This window comes from Penicillium cinerascens (genome assembly GCF_028974065.1).
Source record: "Penicillium cinerascens strain IBT 15544 chromosome Unknown contig_1_segment0_segment0, whole genome shotgun sequence".
Taxonomy (NCBI): Eukaryota; Fungi; Ascomycota; class Eurotiomycetes; order Eurotiales; family Aspergillaceae; genus Penicillium; species Penicillium cinerascens.
The window spans coordinates 1,793,449-1,816,979 of NW_026695287.1; the positions used below are offsets into that span (position 1 = coordinate 1,793,449).

The 23,531-nt window shown below is 53.3% G+C and overlaps 9 protein-coding genes across 9 annotated transcripts; 4 read left to right on the plus strand and 5 right to left on the minus strand.

Annotated features, from left to right (window-relative positions):
• Window positions 1–398: 398 nt before the first annotated feature.
• On the plus strand, window positions 399–2,210 carry N7498_002222 (uncharacterized protein; the record flags this gene model as incomplete). Its single annotated transcript, XM_058449284.1, has 4 exons — window positions 399–703; window positions 774–1,203; window positions 1,291–1,427; window positions 1,478–2,210. The coding sequence occupies 4 exons, from the start codon at window positions 399–401 to the stop codon at window positions 2,208–2,210; spliced, it is 1,605 nt and encodes a 534-aa protein (XP_058311628.1).
• Window positions 2,211–2,418: 208 nt separating this feature from the next.
• On the plus strand, window positions 2,419–3,539 carry N7498_002223 (putative NAD binding Rossmann fold oxidoreductase; the record flags this gene model as incomplete). The annotated part of the gene is made up of 2 exons (XM_058449285.1): window positions 2,419–2,745; window positions 2,799–3,539. 2 exons carry the CDS (start codon window positions 2,419–2,421, stop codon window positions 3,537–3,539), a joined length of 1,068 nt encoding a protein of 355 aa, XP_058311629.1.
• Window positions 3,540–4,271: 732 nt separating this feature from the next.
• On the minus strand, window positions 4,272–5,237 carry N7498_002224 (inositol oxygenase; the record flags this gene model as incomplete). Its single annotated transcript, XM_058449286.1, has 1 exon — window positions 4,272–5,237. The coding sequence occupies one exon, from the start codon at window positions 5,235–5,237 to the stop codon at window positions 4,272–4,274; it is 966 nt and encodes a 321-aa protein (XP_058311630.1).
• An 817-nt stretch (window positions 5,238–6,054) lies between these two features.
• Window positions 6,055–7,047, plus strand: N7498_002225 (putative glycerol dehydrogenase; the record flags this gene model as incomplete). The annotated part of the gene is made up of 2 exons (XM_058449287.1): window positions 6,055–6,415; window positions 6,467–7,047. 2 exons carry the CDS (start codon window positions 6,055–6,057, stop codon window positions 7,045–7,047), a joined length of 942 nt encoding a protein of 313 aa, XP_058311631.1.
• Window positions 7,048–7,443: 396 nt separating this feature from the next.
• Window positions 7,444–9,231, minus strand: N7498_002226 (uncharacterized protein; the record flags this gene model as incomplete). Its single annotated transcript, XM_058449288.1, has 1 exon — window positions 7,444–9,231. The coding sequence occupies one exon, from the start codon at window positions 9,229–9,231 to the stop codon at window positions 7,444–7,446; it is 1,788 nt and encodes a 595-aa protein (XP_058311632.1).
• A 399-nt stretch (window positions 9,232–9,630) lies between these two features.
• Window positions 9,631–12,427, minus strand: N7498_002227 (uncharacterized protein; the record flags this gene model as incomplete). Its single annotated transcript, XM_058449289.1, has 2 exons — window positions 9,631–10,334; window positions 10,441–12,427. 2 exons carry the CDS (start codon window positions 12,425–12,427, stop codon window positions 9,631–9,633), a joined length of 2,691 nt encoding a protein of 896 aa, XP_058311633.1.
• A 1,218-nt stretch (window positions 12,428–13,645) lies between these two features.
• On the minus strand, window positions 13,646–17,193 carry N7498_002228 (uncharacterized protein; the record flags this gene model as incomplete). The annotated part of the gene is made up of 2 exons (XM_058449290.1): window positions 13,646–15,991; window positions 16,036–17,193. The coding sequence occupies 2 exons, from the start codon at window positions 17,191–17,193 to the stop codon at window positions 13,646–13,648; spliced, it is 3,504 nt and encodes a 1,167-aa protein (XP_058311634.1).
• A 2,908-nt stretch (window positions 17,194–20,101) lies between these two features.
• N7498_002229 (uncharacterized protein) lies at window positions 20,102–20,476 on the plus strand (the record flags this gene model as incomplete). Its single annotated transcript, XM_058449291.1, has 1 exon — window positions 20,102–20,476. One exon carries the CDS (start codon window positions 20,102–20,104, stop codon window positions 20,474–20,476), a length of 375 nt encoding a protein of 124 aa, XP_058311635.1.
• Window positions 20,477–21,720: 1,244 nt separating this feature from the next.
• N7498_002230 (uncharacterized protein) lies at window positions 21,721–22,438 on the minus strand (the record flags this gene model as incomplete). Its single annotated transcript, XM_058449292.1, has 2 exons — window positions 21,721–22,015; window positions 22,077–22,438. 2 exons carry the CDS (start codon window positions 22,436–22,438, stop codon window positions 21,721–21,723), a joined length of 657 nt encoding a protein of 218 aa, XP_058311636.1.
• Between the last annotated feature and the right edge of the window lie 1,093 nt (window positions 22,439–23,531).

The following is a 23,531-nucleotide window of genomic DNA, read 5'->3' on the forward strand; positions in this document are numbered from 1 at the left end:
ATTCATTCCAAGGTTGGTCATGGCATGCTTTGGCATGATGCATATACCGGAGCTCCCACGCTATCCAACTGCTCCCGATCCTCACATGTGACTGCTGTGGGGAAATCCGGGGAAATACACAAGCACCACGACCCTAGAATTTCCAATCCTGTCTTCGCTCATCCCAAAGTTGCTCCCCCGGGCTTCTTAATCCGTGGTAAAAAACCATTAACTTACCCGTGGAGACTGTGATCACCACTGCAAGTAGTATAAGTAGACAAGGGCCGCGGCAGCCGAGGTCGGTGTGGAAGTGGAGAACTCCTCACCTCTTCAGCTCGTCTCCCATCACCTTGTCATCTCCCAAGGCCATGGGCAGTTAACCAAGTGTACTGGCCCAACAGACACCATGTCAACCTCAGATGCTCCTCCAGGGCCCCCCCGCGCCCGCTGGGGAGGCAGCGACCATTCACCCCATCCTCCGTAATGCATTGCGCATTAGTCTGAGCGTGAAGGAGTACCGAGCCCTCCACGACGCCGCCGTCAAACGCGCTCCGGCCTTGAAGGACAAGCTCCCCTCTCCATCCGGTTATGAGAGGATGGCGAGCCCGAAGAACCGGCACACTGAGGCCGCTCTCCGCACGTCCCTGCGCGTATTCGTGGGCTCGGGCATCGCGCTGAAGGTGGTGGAGGTGGTGATGAAGCGGGTTCGAGGCGACACCACACAGTAAGAGCGGCCTGTTTCGTTGATGCTATCCAGATGCCTTGCTAACGATGTATCTCTCCACTCTACACAGGAAGAAGACTCGTACCCCGCTGCACCGAAACCCCATGTTCCGACTCTCTGTGTCCATGTCCCTCCTGCTCTTCTTCCACCGTCTCCTATATCGCTTCTTTGTCCGACTCCGCGCAAACCTCCGCACCGATGACGCGGGTCCTTTCCGCGAGCGAAACCCGCGGGTTTCGCGCGCGCTCACGTCGCGTTTTGCGCCCGCCGTCGGCGCCAGTCTTGCGGGCTTCGCTCTGGCGATCACGCCCCAGGACCAGCTACGCTTGACGGCGGCTGTCTACTGGTCGACACGAAGCTTGGAGTTCCTGTACAACGTTATGGATGAGAAGGGATGGCTGGCTGAGCGCCCGTGGTGGTTCGGGAGCTGGCTGCTCATGCCGATCTCGTGTGCCCAGCTCTTCCATGCCTTTATCTTTGACCGCGAGACTACGCCCACGGTTTGTCGAATACCCCCAACCCCCCAACCCCCCAACCCCCCAAGTCTCTGGGAATAATGAGGGATGAATGGTTAATTTGATTTTTAGTGGTTCGGCAATGCCATCCTGAAGCTCTCGCCGAGCTATATCCCCGGCCGACCGGACTCGCTCCCTGCCAGCAGCGACTGGCCCGAGAAGGAGCAGATCGTAGATTCTCTTGCATCTATTGCGGATCTGCGCTGGCCGTAAGTTTGGTTGGATGTTTACCTGCGTTCCCACCGCTGATCGCCTCTAGCAAATTCGTGTCGCCCATTCTACACCCGACCGACCCTAATACCTTACCGTCAGTAGTGAAGTCGATCTCTCCGATAACTGGGCCTGCGCATCCCTCGATCTCGAGCTTGTCATGTGCTCTGCTTCACCCAAGTGTGCCGAACTGCAGCACCGCGTTCCTGCACCACATTCTACTCTCGGTGCCCCCGCTGGCACGGTTTTTGACCACCGTGACGCTGGCACTGACGATCCCTAAATTCAAGAGCGTCCTCACTCAGCCAATTACATCTATCAACAATCTATCTAAGCGGATCATCATGATGACTGCCGTGTTGTCGGCCGCCATCGGATCCGCGTGGGGCAGCGTCTGCCTCCTGAACGGCACCCTTCCCCGCTCGACACTCCCTACCAAGCGCTTCTTCCTTAGTGGTGCCATCGGTGGACTTCCATTCATGTTCCTGGGTAACAGCCGCAGCGTGTTCATGTACTTCTTCCGTGCTGGGGTGGATTCGGCCTGGAAAACCGGCGTTAAGCGTGGACTATGGAAAGGTGGCCGTGCCGGTGAAGTTTGGCTCTTCGTGCTCTCCTGGGCTCTTATCGGGTCCATCCTCGAGGCTCACCCGTCGGCGGTGCGAGGCCCAGGCATTCGCAAGTACCTGGCGTGGATGCGGGGAGACGGGTGGGTCGACCCCGAGGAAATTGCGAAACGCAAGTTGCGACGGGAGACGAAGGAGGCAAAGGCCGAGAATCCGTAAGTAATTAGCCAGGAGTTGCAGTTCAAACATTGTTATGGGTGTAATTTAGTGAGTGGAATCGGAAGTCAAGTTCCAGTCGGCCTTTGTACGTCCGACTTGATTGTTGGTCCGCAGACCCACTTTCTCCGCATTCATCTTTAAAAGGCCGGGGATCTCGCAGTTGTAGCAATGGACCTTCCCCGCTCGTACAAGTGCATTCAGATACACAATGTCCGCCCAGAGAATGAAAATCGGCTGTGCCGGCCTCGGTCGCATGGGCAAGCGCCACGCCCTGAACTTCCTGGAGCGTACTCCCCGCGCCGAGCTGGTGGCCGCCAGTTCGCCCGACCCCGTCGAGCTTGAATGGGCCAAGACGCACCTTGAACCCTTCGGCGTGCGTCTGTACCAGAACTACGACGACATGTTGAAGCATGAGGGCCTGCAAGCTATCGTGGTTGCATCGGCTACCGCGGTGCATGCCGAGCAGGCGATCAAGGCGATCAATGCTGATAAGCACGTTCTGTGTGAGAAGCCTCTGTCGACCAGTGTGGAAGTGGTAAGTATCTTCTTCTCCAAACATCGGGGACACGCATAATAATACCTCGATAGTCCCAATCCGTCGTCGACGCAGCCAACAAGAGACCTCACCTGAAAGTGATGTGCGGATTCTCCCGCCGCTTCGACAACTCCTACCGCGACGCCTTCAAGAAGATGAGCGCCGGCACAATCGGCACACCCTCCGTTCTGCGCAGCCAGACCTGCGACAAGCTCGACCCCAGTGGCTTCTTCGTCGCATACGCGCAGTTCTCAGGCGGTATCTTCGTTGACTGCTCCATCCACGACATCGACCTGACACTGTGGTTCTTCGGTTCCGGCAGCAAAGTCAAGTCCGTTTCAGCGGTTGGAATCACGGCCGTGGAACCGGATCTCCGTAAGCACAACGACCGCGACAATGCAGTCGGTCTGGTGGAGTTCCACGACGGCAAGATCGCGTACTTTTACGCTTCGCGCATGATGGCTGCGGGCCAGGAAGATACCACCGAGATCATCGGTACCAAGGGCAAGGTGACCGTCAACGCGCAGCCCCAGTTGAATCTGGTCAATCTGTTTGATGATACCGGTGTTCGTCGCGAGATTCCTCAGAACTACTATGATCGCTTCGAGTATGCTTTTGTCACCGAGGCTAATGAGTTCACGGCTTGCGTCCTGGAGAACAAGGCTTTGCCGTTGGATTTGAATGCGGCAGTGCAGGCGGTGCGGATTGGCGCTGCTTTGCAGGAGTCGTTGGTCTCTGGCAAGAAGATCTTCTTTGATGTTAATGGGGACCGGACGGAGGTTTCGAGGCTGTGATGGGGGATTTAGATTTGTATAGACCTTAAAAAAGAGAAGATATACTCAGAAGATATACTTATTCAGCGCTGCAATATGAAGGGGTTTACTTGCCCTTTCTTTCGTTCAAGAATAGAGTGGAGGTGGTTAGAGGGTTGCTTTGGAACTTCTTCGGGATTCTTTCTAGAGCCGGAGCAAACACTGGCTTGTTTCTCTAAGCCGAGATCGTTGTGACGGAGAAGAGGCGGCGAATATCACACGCTTATTGGCGATGACCGAGTCGTCGGGAACAATGTTCCAGGTGTCTAGTATGCACAATAATCCCATTTTGAAGGTATGCCGCCGTCCACAATGTGGGGTACGATCTGTTCTTTGTGTGGCGAGAGAATGGGAATTGCCTCTCCGCTCACGTTGAGTTCTGGATTACTGGGGGAGTGGTGTTCGCCCTCTCAATTTCCATTTTTATTAGAGATTACCTCAAGGCTTAGGGTGATTCCATGTCCTGCTTACTATTTACTTTCAAGTGGCCTGGAGTGTGGGGATTTTGGAATGACATGTTGCTACATTCACTCGATCTTAAGATATAGCAGATCATGAATAATATTGTGCAGTAATGTCCAGTCTGGACGGAATCTATTCGTATCGTGAAGTATTTATAATCGCTTCGTCATGACAAAAACAAAATAATGGGAATCTCATAAAACAGGGGGTAAAGAACGCAAATTTCTAGTCCAATATGTCTTCTGAAGAACTCTACCAACGGATAACCTTGTTGGGGAAGTACTCGTTGATGAGCTCCATGTAGTAAGGCTTCAGCTCCTCGGCACTGGGGATACCGTCGCTCTTGCTGTACAGGTCATAAGGGTTGAAGGCCTTGACAGCGCGAAGCATCTCCTTGTCATGGTCATCCATGAGCTCGTGGTAGGCACCGGCGTTGTGCCAGGGGTAGAAGGAGTGGTAGCGGATCATGGCGAGCGCCTCGTCGGGCAGAGTGGACTGCTCCTTGGCGATGTGGTAGAGGTACTCGTCATGGCCCCAGGAGAGCATGACCTTGTCGAGACCGCATCCCGGGCTGTAGATGCCGAACTTGGTGTCGTAGATGGGGTGCTCAAAGTCTTCGTTCTCCTTGAACGATTCGCGGCCGTAGATGATACGCTCGTCAAAGCCACAGCCCACGGGGAAGGTGTCGCCGACCACGTCCCACTGGCCCTGGGCATCGAAGAAGAAGAGGAGCTTGCCCAGGTCGTGAATCAGACCGGTCAGTTGCATCCAGCGGGGCTTGCCATCGCGGCGAATGGCCTCGGCGGACTGCAACAGGTGCTCGATCTGGGAGAGGCTGGTGTCCGGGTCGGACTCGTCAATGAGAGTGTTGAGCTTCTCCATCGCCTCCCAGACCGTCATCTCGGCGCGGGTCTTGCTGTGGAAGTCATGGCGGGCCTTCAGGTTGTAGGCGACGGTTTGCTTGGTATGCTGCTCCTTGTAGAAGTTCTTGACGCGGTCACAGGCATCCTCGTACTGGCGGAAGCCGGTCTTGTCCTTGTTCTTGTCGAACTCGGACTCCTCATACAGGCCCTTCTCCAGCAGCTCTTGCTCCTTCTTCATATTGGCTTTGAAGACGTTGACCTCGTCGATGGCATCGGACATCTCCTCCAGAGCCTGGCCATCCCGCTTCTTGTTGAAGACGGGAACCGGGGTCTCGGCGATGGCGGCAGGTGCCATTTTGAATGTATGTGGTGAAAGAGAAACTCGCAAGGTCTGTACAGAAGTGTCTGATGATGGATTTCAGGGCGAGTTCGGATGCCTATATATGGGACCAGTCTCCACGCGGTACACGAATCGCGTCTAGATTTCCGATGTAATGTGGTGCACAGCGGGAAAAGTCGCCTTCATGAACAGTGCACTTCCCTAGCCATTGCCTGGGGCTGACCATGATTTCTTGTGTGGGTTTGGCCATCTGGAGCAGCATCACGGATACCAGAATCCGAAGCTCAGAGCCCTACACATTGAGCCTGAAAGAGAGCCGGAAACCCCACTTGCAGTGTCCACCGGGTCGAATCAGAGGTCGCAATGATGTCAACCGGCGCCGAGCCACCAAACATGGATTCCGGTTCCCGATGCTGACCGATGTGCGGCTGCTGGGAGGCCGGCGTTATTTCATTGGATCTGGTTCCTTGGGGTCTTCCGCGGGATTTCCTTGGGGTCTTCCGTGGGATTTCCCGAGTTGGCAAGGGACGCCGAACGAGCGTCATCGTCACCGAGCATGCTTGTGTACTCTGCATCCCGTTGCCGACTGGGGCAGCACACAGGATATCTGAAGAGTCCGCATAGATACCGACCAAAATGCGACAATCGGCAGCTGTTGTAGGGAATCGAGTGTGATTGACGGAAAAACGACGAAGACCGGGGCCGAGTCGCAAAGGGCGGGGTGAAGTCCCCCCCGCGGCGCGTGGGGGACACTACCTTCCATTGTCACCTCGAACGTGTCCTCTCTCCTTTTCCTTGTCAAACTTCAATTAAATTCCCTCGGTTATACAAAATGGCTGCTTGCGACGTCCGATTCAAGCTCAACACTGGTGCTGAGATCCCTGCCCTGGGTCTGGGCACCTGGCAATCCGGTCCCGGCGAGGTCGCCAGGGCCGTTGCCCACGCCATCAAGGTCGGCTACCGTCACATCGACACTGCTCTGTGCTACGGCAACGAGAACGAGGTCGGCCAGGGGATCAAGGAGGCTATTGACTCCGGAATCGTGAAGCGCGAAGAGCTGTTCGTCACCACCAAGCTGTGGTGCTCCTACCATGCCCGCGTCGAGGAGGGCCTCGAGACCAGCTTGAAGAACCTCGGACTTGACTATGTCGACCTTTATCTGATGCACTGGCCTTTGGCTATGAACCCCAATGGTTAGTTGTTCTATACTTCCGGTTTTAGAATCCCGTTCTAAATAGATATAGGAACCCACCCCATCTTCCCCAAGCTGCCCGATGGTTCGCGGGACATCATCCACAGCCACTCCCACGTCACCACCTGGAAGAGCATGGAGAAGCTTGTTGGCAGCGGCAAGGTCAAGGCCATCGGTGTCTCCAACTACAGTGTCAAATACCTGGAGGAGCTTCTGCCCCAGGCGACCGTCATCCCGGCCGCCAACCAGATCGAGAACCACCCCTCGCTCCCCCAGCAGGAGATCGTTGACTACTGTAACGCCAAGGGCATCCACATCACCGCCTACAGCCCTCTGGGTAGCACGGGCAGCCCCCTGTTCACCGCTGAGCCCATCGTCGCCGTCGCCAAGAAGCGCGGCGTCACCCCGGCCACCGTCTTGCTCAGCTGGCACATTGCCCGCGGTTCGTCCGTGCTCGCCAAGTCCGTGACTCCCGCGCGTATTGAGGCCAACCGCGCCGACCTGATCCACCTCGACGCTGAGGATATGGCTACCATCAAGCTGTACTCCGAGGGCCTGGCTGCCAACAAATCCTTCCAGCGCTTCGTCTTCCCTCCGTTCGGTACCACCTTTGGCTTCCCCGATAAGGAGTAGATGTCGTGTTTGCTACATTATATAGAAGGGACCTTGAGTAAGTAGACGGTTTGCACTAGGCTTTTGGATTTACAAAAAAAAAGAAATGTACGCATTTTCATGCCATTGAAATGATTGGTGTATGGAAATCTCAGTTGTAGAAGTCCATGTAAATCGCGAAAAAAACAAATCCCAGTGAAAAATCACGTCAGGAGCTCCCCCAACCAATGCACAAACTCGGTAGATCACAATCCGAAATCAACCCATTATGAACCGCGCCAGAAATTTACTCCATGTATGCATCAATCATGTCCTATCGTACCTCTTTCGTGACTGTTCATAATAAAAAAAGATAAAGATGGAACTGTTGTACATCTTTGTGCAGTTGATGAAGAGCAGAGACAAATGACTGAACGGTTAGTGCTTCTTCCTGTTCTTTTTCCGGTTCTTGTTCTTTTTTGCACTGGCAGTGGGCGCCTCGGTGCTCGCACCAGGAACACTGGAGGCCTCAGCATTTGGGGCAGGACCACTGGGATCCTGGGTATCTGCCGCAGTGGCAGGGCGTGGAGTCCGAGCAGCCTGGTTGGGGAAGTCGAGTCCAACCCAGACACGCTGGATCGTAGCAGTAACGACATTACTGTCACCAGGTCGCTCGGGTGTGAGGAATTCGCGGTAGGCTAGTTCATCGAGGTAGGCCTGGGGAATGACTCCCGGCTTAATTTTGCGCTGGACTCGAATGTACAGCGCATGCAGGCGGCGTTCCTCGCGCTTCTCGACAACCTTCTTCATCAGGGCCAGCGTCATCATGGGGGCCTTTTTTAGCTCATCGATCAGTGGCATGAACATGTGGAACGGAAGTGTAATGAGCATGGCAGACAAGACGTTGATGTCCATGCGCTTCGGTTTCAGGTCGGCATAGGAGGGCTGGTTTCCATAGCGAATAGACTCGAGCCTGATGTTGGACGTCAAGGAGCCAGGGAGAGTCCAGATGGCGGGTGGAATGCGAGTCTTGGTGTAAGATGCCTGGGCACGCTCATAGAGCTCGAACCCGGGCCTGAGGTTCTCAGCCATGTACTTGAAGACAGCTTTCATGACCAGGTTTGCCTGCACCAAGTGGAAATCAGCAAGGTATTCATCACCGACCTTCCCAGCCTGAGAAGTGTCGGGGGGGACATCGGGCGAAGCAACACGAATCTCTGGGCAAGTCAGCATGTATTCGTCGACATGAAGAACAAAGCAGAGAAGGAAATCAACAGTCTCCCAGTCAAGGAGGTCAAGAGCTAACTGTATTCCACATTTGACAATGTTAGAGCAGCCCAGGAAAGCACCGACTGCAGCGTAGCAGAGGGCAAAGTCAGTCTTGGCCAACCGAATTGAGAATGGCAACGTGCTGTCGGATTTCTCGGGATTGTAGCCCAATCCTTTCAGGGTCTCCGAACGAAGATTCTGATGAGAAACCAGGAGCCATCCGTACAGAACCTGAAGAGCCAAGCCAAAGGAAGTCATGGCGCTGAACCGAGCGCCAGTGTGAATGTTGATGGGAGTGATTTTGTCATCACTTGCATTCTGGGCTCGCAGGGCTTCTGCAAGGAAAGGGCTGCTGTGCGAGAGAACAGCCCTGTGAGCCTTGTGGATGATGGGCTTGGCCGACAGGTTGGTCACAGGCTTCAAAATGAGGTGGACGTTGGTGTCCTCCATACCCCGATACATGCTGCTGACCTCCACCTTCTCGGGCGGAGTGCCGTCGTGAGGGGAACAGGGAGAGTCTTCAACGAAGCCCACCGAGCGAGGAGATTTATGTTTTGGCTCGGGGCTCTTTACGCAGCTCTTCTTGGGAGAACCTGCAGGAGTGGTTGGGCCAGTGGCCGGGCCAACAGTGAGATCAGGCGTGGTAGGCCTCTCAGACCTCTCCGACGGGACAGGAGAGGGGTTCTGCTCCTGTTTGGCATCGAAGAACTCACCAGGAGTATCGGGAGTATTGACAGCCGGATCATTCACACGAAGGTTCTGTAGGGCCAGTTGTTCGGGCTTGTGTTGCTCAGGCTTGGGCTGAGTAGCAGGTCTCTCACGAAGGAGAGGGATCGGTGGTGGCTGGCGCGGGGATGAACGAGGAGTTTCGCAAGGTGAATTCTTGCGAGCTTGCTCAAACAGAGAGACCACAGAAGGAACAAATGACTCTTCTGGAAGAGGACTGCGTGAATTCATGTTGACAACCGGTGGGGTTGTCGATTCAACAGGGATGGGGAAAGGAATTTGAGAAAGTGACTCGGTGGGAGGGGTCAAATTCTGCCGGGGGGGGAGAAGCTGGACTAGAAGAATTCCGAGGTAGAGAAACAATTGCAGTGAGGTTTGCTTGAGCGGTTGATCCCGGCGAAGTGGTTGCAGGCAACGGACGTGTCTTTGGGTTTCTCTGAACGGGAATTGGTCTTGAGTACTGACGTGCTCGTTCTTCATCTGCCTTAGCAATTTCCTCCGTTGCTGCATAAACTACAGGCAGTCCTGGAACAGGGACAGGCTCCTGCGGAATATGCAGATTTGGTTGAATAGGAGGATTGCCCCACGAGTCAAGCGTACCCCACAACACAGGCCGAGATGGAGTTGTCGCTACAGAAGGCCCAGGTCCAGATCCGGCTCGATTGTGCCTGTAACTATCAGAGGAAGTCGAGTGCCGATGACTTCCTCCAGAAGAACGATACCAGTGCTGATTCCCAGAGACCCGGGATCGGCGCTGCGGTCCAGAGCCCTGATTATATCCATCCGTATCCCCGTGATGATTGTGATGGACATGAGCAGCCTGACCAGTAGGAGCATAACCTCCAGAGCCATCTTGGTGGTATCCACCCATATTCGAGGGATAGACGCTTCGAGTAGGACCGTATGGAGCAAAACCAGAAGCTGGTTGAATGAAACCTCCGGCGCCGCCGTCAATGAGAGCTCCAGCAGGACTGTATTGAGTAGAACCGGATTGAACAAGACCAGAAGCAGGTTGGAAGAAACCTCTGGCACCACCTTGCATGAGAACCCCAGCAGGACTGTATTGGGCAGAACCAGATTGAACGAAACGAGAAGCAGGTTGAATGAAACCTCTGGCATCACCTTCAATGAGAGCTCCAGCAGGACCGATTGGGGCAGCGTAGCTTGCTTGATTGTCATGGTAATCTTCCCCCACAGCACCACCCTCAATGATGCTTCTCGCGTAATTGGAATGGCTGAAATCGTGGCTCCAACGTGCCCTGGGAATTTCAGAGTGGTGGCATCCAGGAGGTGGCGGCTCATTCTGCTGCTCCAGCGTAAAACAAGGGCAGCATCTAGCCCGTCCATGATAGCAACAGCAACTCTCGTGAACAGGCAAAGGATGCCCGGATTGGTGTGCGTATGGATGCCGGTGCTGGCAGCACGAAGGATCGAACATACACTGGTACGGATTTTCTTGGTGCGCACAGGCTTCATCAAAGTTCCAGTAATGCGAGTTCATACGCTGCCAAGACAGTGGGTACATGCCCTGGGGAGTATGCTGAACGAGGTATGGGTAAGGAACCGATGCGAGAGTATTGGAACCCTCAGGCTGGTACCAGGGGAAAGCAGCTGCGCTTGCGATCATCGGCATGCCATTTGTGTGATAGTATGTGGTTTGGTTTTGCTGTGCGTAATGACTCTGTCTCTGGTTCCATTCAGCTGCTGCACGCCTCTCCTCGTCCTCGCGCAGTTCATGTGCATATCGCATCCCTTCCTCGAAAGCTTGCACTTTGTCCATATCGGGCTGACGCTCACGGATTTTCTTGTAATATTCGTTCGAATCGACGATGAAAGGGGGGGTATGCTCCGGGCCCAAAGTGGGAACAGTGGGTGCAAAGGCATCAAGGGATTTTGTTTCTGGAGTTATCACCGTATCAAAGATGGAAGAACCAGTGTTCGGGGTCGAGGTGAGCACGGCGGGGGTAAGAGCATAGCGAATCTCGGTCTTTGAAGGTGCTTCCGTGTCAACGACGGCAGACTCGGGTTCCTCCTTTGAGACGGTGACAGCGGGGGCAGGTAGAACAAGAGTTCCCTCGACACTCTCTGGACTAGTATCAGGATGGTTCTCGGTCATTGAGGCTGCTTCCGGAACGGTGGAAGACTCGGTGTCCTCCTTGGAGAAAAGCAGAATGGGTGCAGGTGCAACAGGTGTTCTCTCGACACTCTCTTCGCTGGTATCACGATGAGTATCGGTGGTTGAGATCGCCTCCATGACTTCAGTCGAGACTTCGGAGCAAACAGAAGCCACCTCCATACTTAGGCAACTGGGAGAAGGTGTGATGTTGATCTCCTCACTTGGAATAACTGGAGAAGGTGTAGTGTTCATCTCCACACTTGGAAGAACGGGAGAGGGCATGGTATTGATCTCCTCACTTGGAAGAGCAGAAAAGGTCATGGTGCTCATCTCCTCGCCGTGAGTGGCCGAAGATGGGGCACTGAGGGGACGTTCTGAAGCAGTTGTCTGCTTCTCTCTGTACTCCATTCTCTCTTTGAAATGGTACTTATGATGACTGATAACTTTCTCCCAGGGTGGGGAAGGGGAAGATCGCCAAGAGGGGAAAGGTGAGGGCGGGAGGTTGATCGGGGTAGCAATGATGACAGGTTCACTGGAGTCAATAGGGGATGAAGCGCGGGTAGAGATGTTCACAGGATCGACGATGCTCATGAGGGTAGCAGCCTCGGCAGAGCTGCGACAGGCAACGGGGGCAGCGATGGTCATAGGATCAATGGTGTCGAGGGTTGCAGCGCCGGTAAAGGTGCTCGCAGCCTCAGCGGGCTGGTCTTTCTGTTTCCCTTTTGCTTTCGCTTTTTTCGGGACTTTTTTTCGGTGCCTTCTGTGCGTACCAGCTCGGCGGGATCCCTTGGAGGGAGTCTTTTTTTGGGAGGGGGGATTGGTGATGTACGGGGAACTGACAAACTTGGTGTCTTGATGGGTGGCTTGGGAATCCACAACTTGAGGTGGTGTTTTTAATTGACGCGAGACCTCGGCGTGAAACGGGCTCTCGAATTGATGTGGACTCTCCCCTGCTACTCGACCACTTGATTCAGGAACAGAAGGAGCATCGATATCACTATCACCTTCCGTTGAAACTTCTTCAATAGGCCAGTATTTCTGAGTGAAATGGAACCTTTCAATGAACTCCTCTCGAGTCAACTGCTGAACGCCAGGCGTCACAGAGATATCTTCGACAGCTGTATCTAGCTCAACAAACAGAGAGTCGGATGGACTGTACTCGTCCGACGAGGAATCAGTCGTATCATCAACAATATCCACTTGAGGTAAAAGTCCGTCGATGTAATTCGTGACATGATCCGCCCAGGTGAGGGGCGGCTTATAGAACATCTCAAACAGGGGGTTTGAGGCCAGCTTAGAAGGAACCGGCATGATGGGTGATCATCGGCTGTACCGATCTCAATGTGGTCTTCTCGAGTCAGTCAAGTTAGCCAAGGGGTGCGTGGATTTAGTACAAACAAAGCAGTCAAGGACAGGTCTGTAAGGATGTAAACGAGGAGGTGGCGCGTGGAGAGAAAGAAGAGCGAAAGACTCGAGCGTGGAAATATGACTTTCGTCCCAAGCGAGGATCCACGATCGTGGTAGAGGCATCGCAGGCGCAGAGCCTCTCGCACTTGAGTTACTAATTTGCATTCTCCTAGGTTAGTCCAATAACGCATTAGACGATGAAATTGTGAACACCCTCATTTGCCACTATTAGGGATCCCACTCGGCCCTGCCTAGGGTCTCAGTTCGGCCTTCTCGCATGTTTGCAGGATAATAGACCGATGAAATGAAACTAATGGTAATGTGATTCTTATGTTCCATTACTACCAGAGCATGAAAACTTTCAGTGCATGCATGGAATCCGTTGTTATTGTCCAATTCCCGCCGTAAGAGCTGTAGTAGAGGTGATGTCGATTTTAAGATGTTAGGCTCCGATCAGGGCATCACTTGGCACGTGACGTCTGATCACAACGTCTCTCGCTGCCCAAGGCGACGGTTCAGTAATTAAATATCGCAGGATCTTGGAGTATTCATTTTCTAGAGTATGACCGTTAGCTATTAGAGGATTATGGGTTGGGCTACCTATGTGAAGCTAACCGGCATGTAGGTACCTACAGATGATCACTTTTCTAGCCGTGGCAGCACAACTGACGGACTAGAAACGGCTCATTACTTCTACTTAAGTGCGTCCCTGTACTGAAGGGGCACAGTGGAGATTGAGTACGCTAATTGATCAAGTGTCAAGCAAACCATCAAGCCGGAAGTCCCCAGCTTCACTACAGACCCCAAGTACTAGTAATCCATGGATGACACTCCCATTGGAAATGCAATTTCTACCAATAAAGAAAACTTCCAGAAGCAGTATGTAATAATTTGAATTCAAGTCACATCTGGGTACACCTCCGCCAATATTTGTGGTAAAAACAAAGAGAAAAAAGTTTGAGACAAGACAGCGACGCTCAAGAAATGCCAGGTGGTATATAGTCGTGAATAGTATGAGAGAAGAGCCAAGGAAAATTCAAAGATAGAGGATGTGCAGTAGATATGTGGTTTTACACCAAACAAAGCAAGGAAAGGAAATTGAACAAAGAGTGGGTGGGATGATTAGAACATTCCTCCCTCTGCAGGAATGGCCGGTGGAGGGTAGGATGGGACGGCCGGGACAGGGCCTGCCATTGCTTCTTGACGAGCACGGGCGTTCAAGCTGCCCCCCTCGCTCGAGGTCTTGCGAAGGCGATTTCTCGAGTGGGAGTTCGAGCGGGGACGACGTGTCTCGTCGTCGGGGAAGACGCTGACCTCATCAGAGATGCTGGGAGCAGGAGATGAGACACGAGAGGAATCATGCTTGAAGGCACTTAAAATGGTTTGTGTTCCACGTCGTCGGCGAGGGTTCATGGGTGGAACTGGCGGGGAGCCGGCACCTCCAGGCAGTCCAACGGTAGGAACATTTGATGTGCAAGAGACCAACGTCGGCTCGGAGATAAGCTTCTTGTTCACAGAACGCTTTTGTAGCATGTTGTGCCCTGGGGCCCGTTGAGGTAGGCTAGCACTACTTCCCACCGAGGTGGCGGGTGACTGGTCCTCGTTCAATGGGGGAGTAGCATTTGCAGAGTACGGGGGAGCCACAGGCGAAGGACGTGGGGAGACACCGATCATTGAGGGCTGGTGAGACTGCTGGTACTGGAAGGGACGCTCGTACTGGAAGCTTGGGGTACCAGATCGGCTGGTACTGCGGTATCTCCCCGAGTCAGAAGAAGCAGAGCGGTCGAAATAGCCAGGCTCATGGCCTTCAATTGAAGGGCGAGTAGAGCCAGGGACCGAGGCAGGCATTGGAGGCTCGAAGTTGTCGGGGATGACGAAATTCTCATGTGCGATGACTGCACCTTCTTCGACGGTTTCGAGATCGTCACGGTCGCGATACCTGGTTCGGCTCTTCGAGCGGCCGGAGCCGCCAGAGCCGGAACGGTCTCTCTGGACTGGAGATGTATCGCGGCTGTGACTCGACTCGCGCGATGCATCACGACTGCCACGACTGAGAGTCGGCATACGAGGTTGGAGGGGTCGCTCAGAAAAATGAGGGGAACTGGAGTTGGAGTGTAGGCCAAAGCTGAAGGAAGGACGTTCCTCCTCACGCCGGAAGTCATCCGACGGCAGAGCAGGTGTAGAGGAGTTGTTGTAGCCATAGATGTTGTTCTTCTGGTCCTGCTTGGGAAGCTCCTGCTTGCTAGCCTTGTACTTCAAAAGAGAGAAAGCATTGCCAGGCTTGATCTCAGTTGTCGATCGGCCAGGGGTAGGGCTGCTAGACCGGCTCTCGCTTTCCGCCACGCTGCGCAACTTCTCCTGGACCTTTCTGCGGCGCTCGGCCAGCTCAATGGCGAACTCTTCGCGCTCCTTCTGAGTCTCAGTGCTTCCATCACGACGATGGTGGTAGACAAGCTCATCTTTCCATGAAGCGACATTGGGGTCTGAGCCGTTTCCGGGGAAGGAAGTGGATTCAGATGAATCCTCGCTACCCCGGCTTGATGCTTCCCGCTGTTCAGCTGACGAAGGCATATCCTCATCACGGAGATGTTCTGCAGCGGAAGGTCTGCGCGACTGCTCGGGGATGGGCTCCTCGATGCCAAGCCGGTTTGCATTGGGGTCCTGCGCTGGCAGACCTGGGGATGGAGGTCGGTAGATGGAGGACTTATCGCTGGGATGACGCAAATGAGATCGAATCCCGCTCAGCCCATGGAGTAATGGTGAGTCTGGTCGCTCAGGTGTGATATCCCCAGCATTGTCTGACGGGTGAGGCTCATCCACGACGTCATTCTCTTCGATAGGCTTGAGGTCACCGAGATCCGAATATCTCACCTCGGGAAGAGTCTCAAGGTGGTCTCCGGTAGGGGTCGGCGGCTTAGACGCGATGCTGGGATGATGAAGCCAGGGGCCGTATTCAGTGGCCTGCGACGTGGCAGATGAGAGTTCATATGAACGGCGATCGTCACCTTCATCTCCGGATTCGCTAGCTGTTGAAGTGGCATAGAAGGTTGTCATTCCGGGGCGTCCTGGTGATGCCTCCACGCTGGATGCTCGAGAGTCATCAATGCCGTGGTGCGCATCGCTGCTGTAATGAGACGAAGCGGACTCGGCCCGAGAGCGGTAGCTAGACTTCGAAAGACCACGCTGGCGGCCCACTGGCTCCTGAGGCAGAGGGCGACGCGGGGGAGAAGAAGGCCGACGCAGTGGAGGGGTGTCTCGTCCCAGTTGCATCTGAAGCTGGCGGCGCGCGAAAGCTTGCTCATCAAAGCCCGTGGCAGGTCTATTAAAAAGACCCATGGCTGTGGCCTTTCCGTGGTCTTCGGGGTTCAATGCTGCGGCTAGCAACGAGGCACCATCCTCGGTCTCGCTCGAAGGTGGGCTCAAGGGAGGTGCAGACCCGAACGCGGCAGCCGTGGGCGAGATGCGCTCCTTGGGCAAAGGTTCCAGAATAGTAGCCTGCTGGGGGAGGTCGCCGACAAAGGAGGGCTAGTAGGTCGAGACATTGTAGTCGGCTCGGTAATGTTGAGTCTCTGCAACCGATCACGCAGATTGGAGGCACTCCGGGAGAAATTACGGTTCATGGGCTGAAGATCCGGAGTACCAGAGCGTTGACGGCTCAAACTCTCCAGGCGATGCAATGTGGAGGACTGCTGGTTCTGAGCAGCCTGAGTCAGACCTTGACCGTAGAGCCGATGGGATCGGATTGAACCTGTCTTTGGGGTCGACATGGCAGATGGTGATCGGAAGTCTGCTTGGGGGTCTGCAGCAGGGATGGAAGCTTGAGGTTGGGATACGCTGAACTGACTTTCGTCGATTGAAGTAGCTGCGGTCGAAGTGCGCGGGTCGGTTGCAGGTCCAGATGCAGTCGAGGAATAGGTGGTACGCTGCGTAGAGATAGTCGAGTTGGCATCCTCATATTCATGTGCAGCGCTCTCCCGAGCTGCCTCCTCGGCGGCAGCTCGCTCGTGCTTCTCCTTGAGCCTTAGGCGTTGGAAAGCGGACATATTCAAGTCATGTTCGTACACGACTTTGCCCATGCCCCGTGGGCTCTCAGCCGCCGGCGAAGTGCCTCCCGGGGACCGCACCGGGATCCGATAAACCTTTTGCCGGCCTCCGAACAAATTGTTGCCCTCTGCTCGGCGGGCTCTGCTCATCATGCTTCCGTTTTGTGATCGATCGTCATCGGTGCCGTATCCTGCATCGCCGCCAGATGCGTAGGAGTCTGTCCGTCCCAAAGCCAATGAAGGTCGACTACCGTCATTCAAGGAGACTTCGTCGATGTCTGCGAGCATACTTGGATTGTGACCGAAGATGTTCAATCGGGAGGCGCGTTTAGGGAAAAGCACACTGTCGTCGCTGGCTTTCCCCAATTTTGATTCCGGGTCGTCCTGTTCTCTCAACATGCTGAAGCGAGCCGAAAGCTTCGGCATAAGTAAACTGGTCCGGAAGTTATCTGTGGAGGGCAGAGCGATGGAAAAATCGAGCTCCGGTTCCGGCTCGGACTCCTTCTTCTTCGACTTCAGACTGAAGACGGGTGTTGTTGTCTGTGCTGGTCCATTGTCCACATCCTCCAAGACCTCCTTGACCTTCTCCTTCTCCTTCTCCTTCTTGTGCTTGCGAAAGCGGTTCATTGTGGGGACGTGCTGTGGGTATGGAAAGGAGTGGCTGCAGTCAAGCAGGGGGAATTAAATGAAGGACGAGAGGTGTACGAGAGAGTGACTGTGGCTGTAGCAGGTAGCCGTCAGTCTTGCCAGTCCTAAATTGAATCTCCTGTCTTGGACACTCACCGAGGCTTAGGAGAAAGAGGGCGGCATGACCGACAAGCGTGGGGAAAGTTGGCGATGGGGAGAGCCCGGGTTGCGCGTCGGATGGGATAATGTATCTGGTTCGCTCCGGATCGATCTCGCGTACCGTGTGCAACAGGGAAAGCGGACCAGGGGTGTCGCGCCAATCAAGGAAGTCAGGTCGGAGGCTTTGACTGATCACAAGAAAAAGAAAGCGGGCCGATGACGGGAGCTGCAGAAGGTCAAGGCGTAATTGTTGAAGACCAAAGTCAACAGCCGGTTGATAAAAGAGTGACAGAGTGACTGGCAGTGAGAGAGCAATTATCGACGATGCAAGAACCTCGTCGAGGAATGCAAGTTGGGAATGGGGCAGAAAAGTACCGCTAGCTGGGCCTGGGTCCCTTTGTCCCTTGTATGTACGGGGCTATGAAACCAACGAAAAAAAATCAATTTCAAAATTTAAATTAAAACTCAAAATGGCAGGATCTGGATCCGGATCGTCCCCGACAGGAGTGTCCACCGTTCAGTCGATCAACTGGGCTTTTTCTCGTTCCCTCGCGAATTCCGGGTTTGGAGGTGTTTATTTTTGTTTGTCCATCCCAGTCCACCCGACGCCCATGAGGGAAGGTAAGGAACCAGGGGCTTCCCGAACTTGCATCCAAGGACGAGTGTGCCCTGTTTCGTCACTTTACTGGACAGGGTCCCGGGTCCCTTGCATTTCACGTTCTGTAAATAGATGTTACCTGTAATCTATCACATCCGTACTGTAAATTTCTCTCGCGTGTGCTGCGGCATGTGGACCTGGGGCTGAGCGCCACTTCAACGAGTATCCCAACCCCATTCTCCCCGCGACATGTACATTGTCCAATGTCCGTATCTCCGGGCATGCTACCTACGCGTCGCGTTCAGAGTTTCTCAGATCTTGGTCAACGGGTAATGTGGACAAGCTCCGTGACCACTGACCACTGACCACTAGTGACCGGTGGTCCCGCGGGTCTGGACGCGGGCCAACACGATGCCCCGATCTCAGATGAACCCTGATTCGTTGACGATCACTTGGCTCATGGGGAGCCATTGCCTTCCTAGCTGGGCAATTCGGTCTTGGAGTATCCGCAGCACTGAAAATCGATCAAACGATATGCCTCCTTGCATCGCTTGGCAGATACAGATGCGTCGGGGTAAAATGCTGTGGCGACCACTACAACGACGCATCAGCCACACTGCTGGTCGTCAGAACAAGCCAATTCCCAGGCTTTTCTCCGACGTGCAGACCTCCTGCATCGTGCAGGTACGGGTGGACCCGTGTATCTGACCCGTGTATCTTCTGTACTCTCATGAGGCTATACGGACGATGTGACTTTTGCTGCACCACGCTGCACGGCCCAGGAGATGATGCCACCGTTCTGGGTTTGTTTTTTTGTTGTCGTGGGTCTCATAGTCGGGCGAGAAATAGCCGAGGCAATCGATGGGGCTCTCTGGACTACTTCACCGTGCATCAATATTGACCTTCTCTTCCGGGGGCATAGTTGCATCATCCAGGGAGAGGCCGGGAATCTGGATCATCTTTGTGGAACCATGAGATCATGAGAGGGTGATGAATAATGAAATTGACTCTCCGGGGTAAGCCCAAAGCGGACAAAGGGAAGCACCTAGTGCGGTTTCTGAATCCCGTTTTGTGGTGTTCTGACAGCCGTTGTTGGACCCGGAATAAGCTTTTCAGAGATTCTGGCCCGCGGAGGACCTGCTACCTCGGGTGTAGCTTAGGAATAGAACGAGCAGTGGGACGGAGGAGGGGGGGATTACGGGTCAGAACCAAGTGCGTGGGTTTTGGTTCCCACACGATGAGCTGTTCTCGACGGTGGTGTGTTTGTGCTTCGTGGTTGATCTGATCGCGTTACAACCACGCACTGTGGGTAAATTAAAGTGGGATGGCTCATCCCCCTTTTGGAACGCTAAAACCGCTACCGCTTCCCCGGCGCCTGGTATTGGACAGCAGTGGACCGGTGCCCCTGACTACAGTGCGCCTGGTAAACTCAATTTGTTGCGGGAGTCGCCTGGCTATAGCCCTACCCCTGCATTTCCTGCGAGTCTGGTCTGATTTATGAGGTCCTCGGATTTGAGCTGCCCGGGTATTTTAGGGGAGTTTTCAGTGTGAAAAAAATGTACGGACAGTATCAATTGAACAATACTCCAGACTGTCGAAAGGAACACCGTGTGCCCGAGTGGGGCAACCGGCTTTGGACCCACCGGTACCGGGACTTGGAGACCGGAGAAAGAAAGCCGCTTCCCGCACTCTTCCCTTTCCAAGGCTCCGTCTCGATCTGATCGCTTCGCTTAGATCTCACGGCGCTGTGCTCTGATTGCATTCTACGGACTTACAATATATCGAGCTAGTGCTTCCCGATGTACTCCAGAAAGCAAGTACCGAGCGTTGAAATGCAATGATGATCAAACACAAACCTACATGGATCGACTCGTAATCCAACAAATGACGAGTTCATGCACTCGAAGTTTAAATCGAGCAGGATCCTCAATCCTTAGCGAGTTCAAGGCAAGGCGACCACTGTCATGAAGTCGTTGGGGATAATGAACGGGGCATCTAATCTCACGAGCTCCACCGCTTGCCCCTTGGCCATCGTTTCACTACGATCGAGGTTTGAGAGGGCTGAAACTTTAGGATTGCGCGACCGTTCTTTTCCATGGATTGCCCAGACCTGACCAATTAAGATTTCGTCTATATCTTACTCTGAATAGAATGTACGCCCGTCCGTATGACTGGCCGACGTTCAACAATTATAGGGCGCCACCCTCTCAAGATAATCTCCCAACGGAAATCTTCTCGGCCCAGTGGCTAAAGCGCGAGATTGCCCGCTCTGTACTGCAGCAAGATCTGCCTGTTTCAGCACTTGCCGAGGCTGAAGTTGCTGTAGAAAATCTGAAGCGATGGGACATGCCGTCAGACCCGCCAGAAGTGAAGCCAACTGATCCAGCAACATTCTCGAAAACTTCGGCGGAGAACTCGGGTCATGCTAGTCACCAAGCTTTGGAGGCGGGCCTTCCGCAAGAAACGGGAAGTTCGCATGCCCGGACTCACCTACATGGCCACCAGCGCCGGAAATGGCATCATTGATGAGCCAATAAATCATATCGTCACCTTCATGCAGAATGTCATTTGATGATGCATTGTGTCTGCCCCAATGGTCAAATGACCCGGGACGATCTAAATCCTTCAGATCCTCGATAGAAGCTAGCTTCCTACACAGGTCATAATCTAGGTCTCTTTCCTTCTCTCCCTACGTTTCATATTGACAGATTATATTTGAAAATTGCTAAGAGAGCAACCTACAGGGGGCGGTGGTAATACGACTAAGGTTGAGAGCAACATAGTTTACCCTGGATTGAGTGAATCATATTGTATACCGATTCTTCACCTCGAAGTTGAGATTACTACGGAGCCCCGAAGCAGTGAGTTCCACGGATACAGTGTAACCGTAGGATGGAAGTGTTCTTTTCAAAAGAGCGCCCTTGGAAACCGTAAACATCGAGGCCTTGACAGTCTTCACTGGTAGTTTTATATAGGTGGCTGTTGCAATTGGCTAACAAAGATTCACTTTTCAACGGCACTTCCCCAAAAGCCCTTACCAAGGGATAACGTATGCTTTCCAATGTCCTTCAGTATCGGCCTCTTTGAACTTGTCAAAACCACCGACAACACCGTCGTGACCGACCAGCCAATCACCTATTTCCACGCGTTCAGCCCAATTGTCCAACACTCTGTGTAGATATGAGCTACGTGAATCCCAAGGTAAATAGCCACTATATCCACTAAATGAATCCGACTGATATAGTTGATCAGACAGGCTCCCCACGCCCCTGAGATCCTTGATAAATGGAACACCATTGCTGCTTCGAGCAAACCCATTGTTGCCAATTTCAAAGGGCAGGAGTAGTCGACTGCTGTTGGTAGATGCCCAGTTGAAAGATTCGTGGGTAGGTTCGATATATAAACCAGCGGGAATATCTGCTTTATTTCCGTCGGGAAACCAAGGCCAACCCCAGGGGGACTTATTCTCCTGCTCCCCTCGAAATAGAAGTAAGGGGAAAAACGTTGTTGGCTGACTAGTAATAAATTATTTTAGAAAGCGGTCGATATTATGGCATTTCGCAAAAGGCTGATTTATAAGTTCGTTGGGACTTTGCAATCTAATCCCGGGGGCAATATAGCGAAACTTAAGTTGACGGACGGGAAGAGCCGAGAGAAATCGTCCGGTAAAGGAATCCGCTTTTGTAGATGAAGCACTAATCACGGATTCTGAGTAGGGAAGAGCCATCTTTTCAAAGCTAAGCTGCTCAAGGCCATTACTATCTGTCGAACTAGAAGGAAGTCGGGGCCTCGATAGCATCAAGAAGACGAGTAAATGCAGTGACAGCCCCCTCAACATCCTTTAGAGTATATTGGTGGATCTCCCAGGGGAACACTAAAAACCTACCATGGGTAGAGTTTTTCTTTCCACGGTCAGAATATGTCGTGATTTTGCCCTGATCGATAATGTCTAGATAGGCTTGCAGGATATGCTGTAACGGCCGCCACGGCCACCGTTCTAGATCAAACCAGACTAAATCTTCCCAGTCTGGGACGAAGGAAGCTAGCTCGGTTTCCTGATCAAAGCTATTCGATCTGTGAGACTTATTCTATACTAAGTTCCAGAGAACTGCAAGGGGAATCATACACAATACCGACTTCTTCATCGCTCTTCGTTCGAGTCGATGGATATAACCATACTAAGCGATCACCCCACTGTCGGAGAAGAGATTCTCGCAGAAGGTCGTGTTTCCCATGGAGCGCGAATAGATAATAGAAAAGATGGAACTCCGAAGAAGGATCGAATATAATAGCTCTTGCCGACCGCAGGAACTGAATCAAGTTCGGATTCAGGCGAGATGCGAGATCGAAGGGAATTGGGGACGACTCTTCCCACCAGCTCTTGGACGGAAGCGAAGCGTCGTCTCGTCCGGCCCCAATCCACGCACGTTCGAAAATCCGGTTGTGAAGCTGTGCTGATAATTCTGGGTCAAATCCAGTCACCGGCATCTTCGCTGGATGAAAGCAAGATCACGAGGGGTGCACTCGGTGTTGTGGCCCACTCGGTAGTGAAATACGTTAACTAACGTAATTCACAAGCGAGCGGAGGCTAGTATATATTTTGTGCTATTTACAGGAACCCCTTAATATTTCGCAAACTATCCACTAGCTTCAATGGTAGCACCGAAGAGGTATACAAATAGCATGTAAAGTATAAAATTACTCTACTGCGCGTAGAAACGCATCGGGTAGACGAGGTAGACGGCGAGGGCGGTGAAAATTAGGCGGTGAAAATTAGGCGGTAAAATCGTGGTTTCAAACTTATGAAACCCCACTCACTGCCATGTATTTTTCTTGGCGGGTGTTTCGGTCCCGGGTCGCCAGACCCGCGATTGGATCTAGCTACAGTAGAAGTTACTTGTAGATTGATTATGACAGAAGATTTTACCCCTACGCTACGAGCCAGGGCGGATCATTCAGGGTACGCGATACGCCGTCTCATCTCGTAATGCGATGGCACTAGCACAGCAAGTGCACCAACACCAAATGCGGCCTTGTATCTGTCGTCGCAGCTTCGAGGGCGACCCTCACCAAAGCCAAATCGGGCCAGAGAGGCGGCTGGACTGGGGTGGAGCAGGCATTCGTCTTGCTGGAGAAAGAGAGATCTGGCTTGGTGGTAAGGGTTGGCGGATTGGGGTGCTGCTATCAAAGAAACTGCTACGAGATTCTGTCATTCTCTGCGGGATCCCTTATTCGCTTGTCTCAATATACGGCTCTGGATGTCGATCCTTGTGAGGATACACACGCAGTACATCCTCGAAACGAGTCAAGGATTGCGACCAGCTATACGTTGGCAGGGATTGTTTTGGCCCCCAAACAGGGATGTTGGTGGACCGTCGGAGGTTCTCTTGCAGCCCCCGAAAGACACGGTGGTATTTATTTAGACAAAGTTAGCAAGTGCTGCTCGCTCGATCTGGACGTCGGAGACGCCCGGCTGGGTTGCTTGTCTCGATGGGGGCGTAATCTTAGTGACGGTTAATCTACGGCCAGTTGCTCTCACTTGAGTGAATGCCCCAATGATCGTTTCGAATTCACCATTATT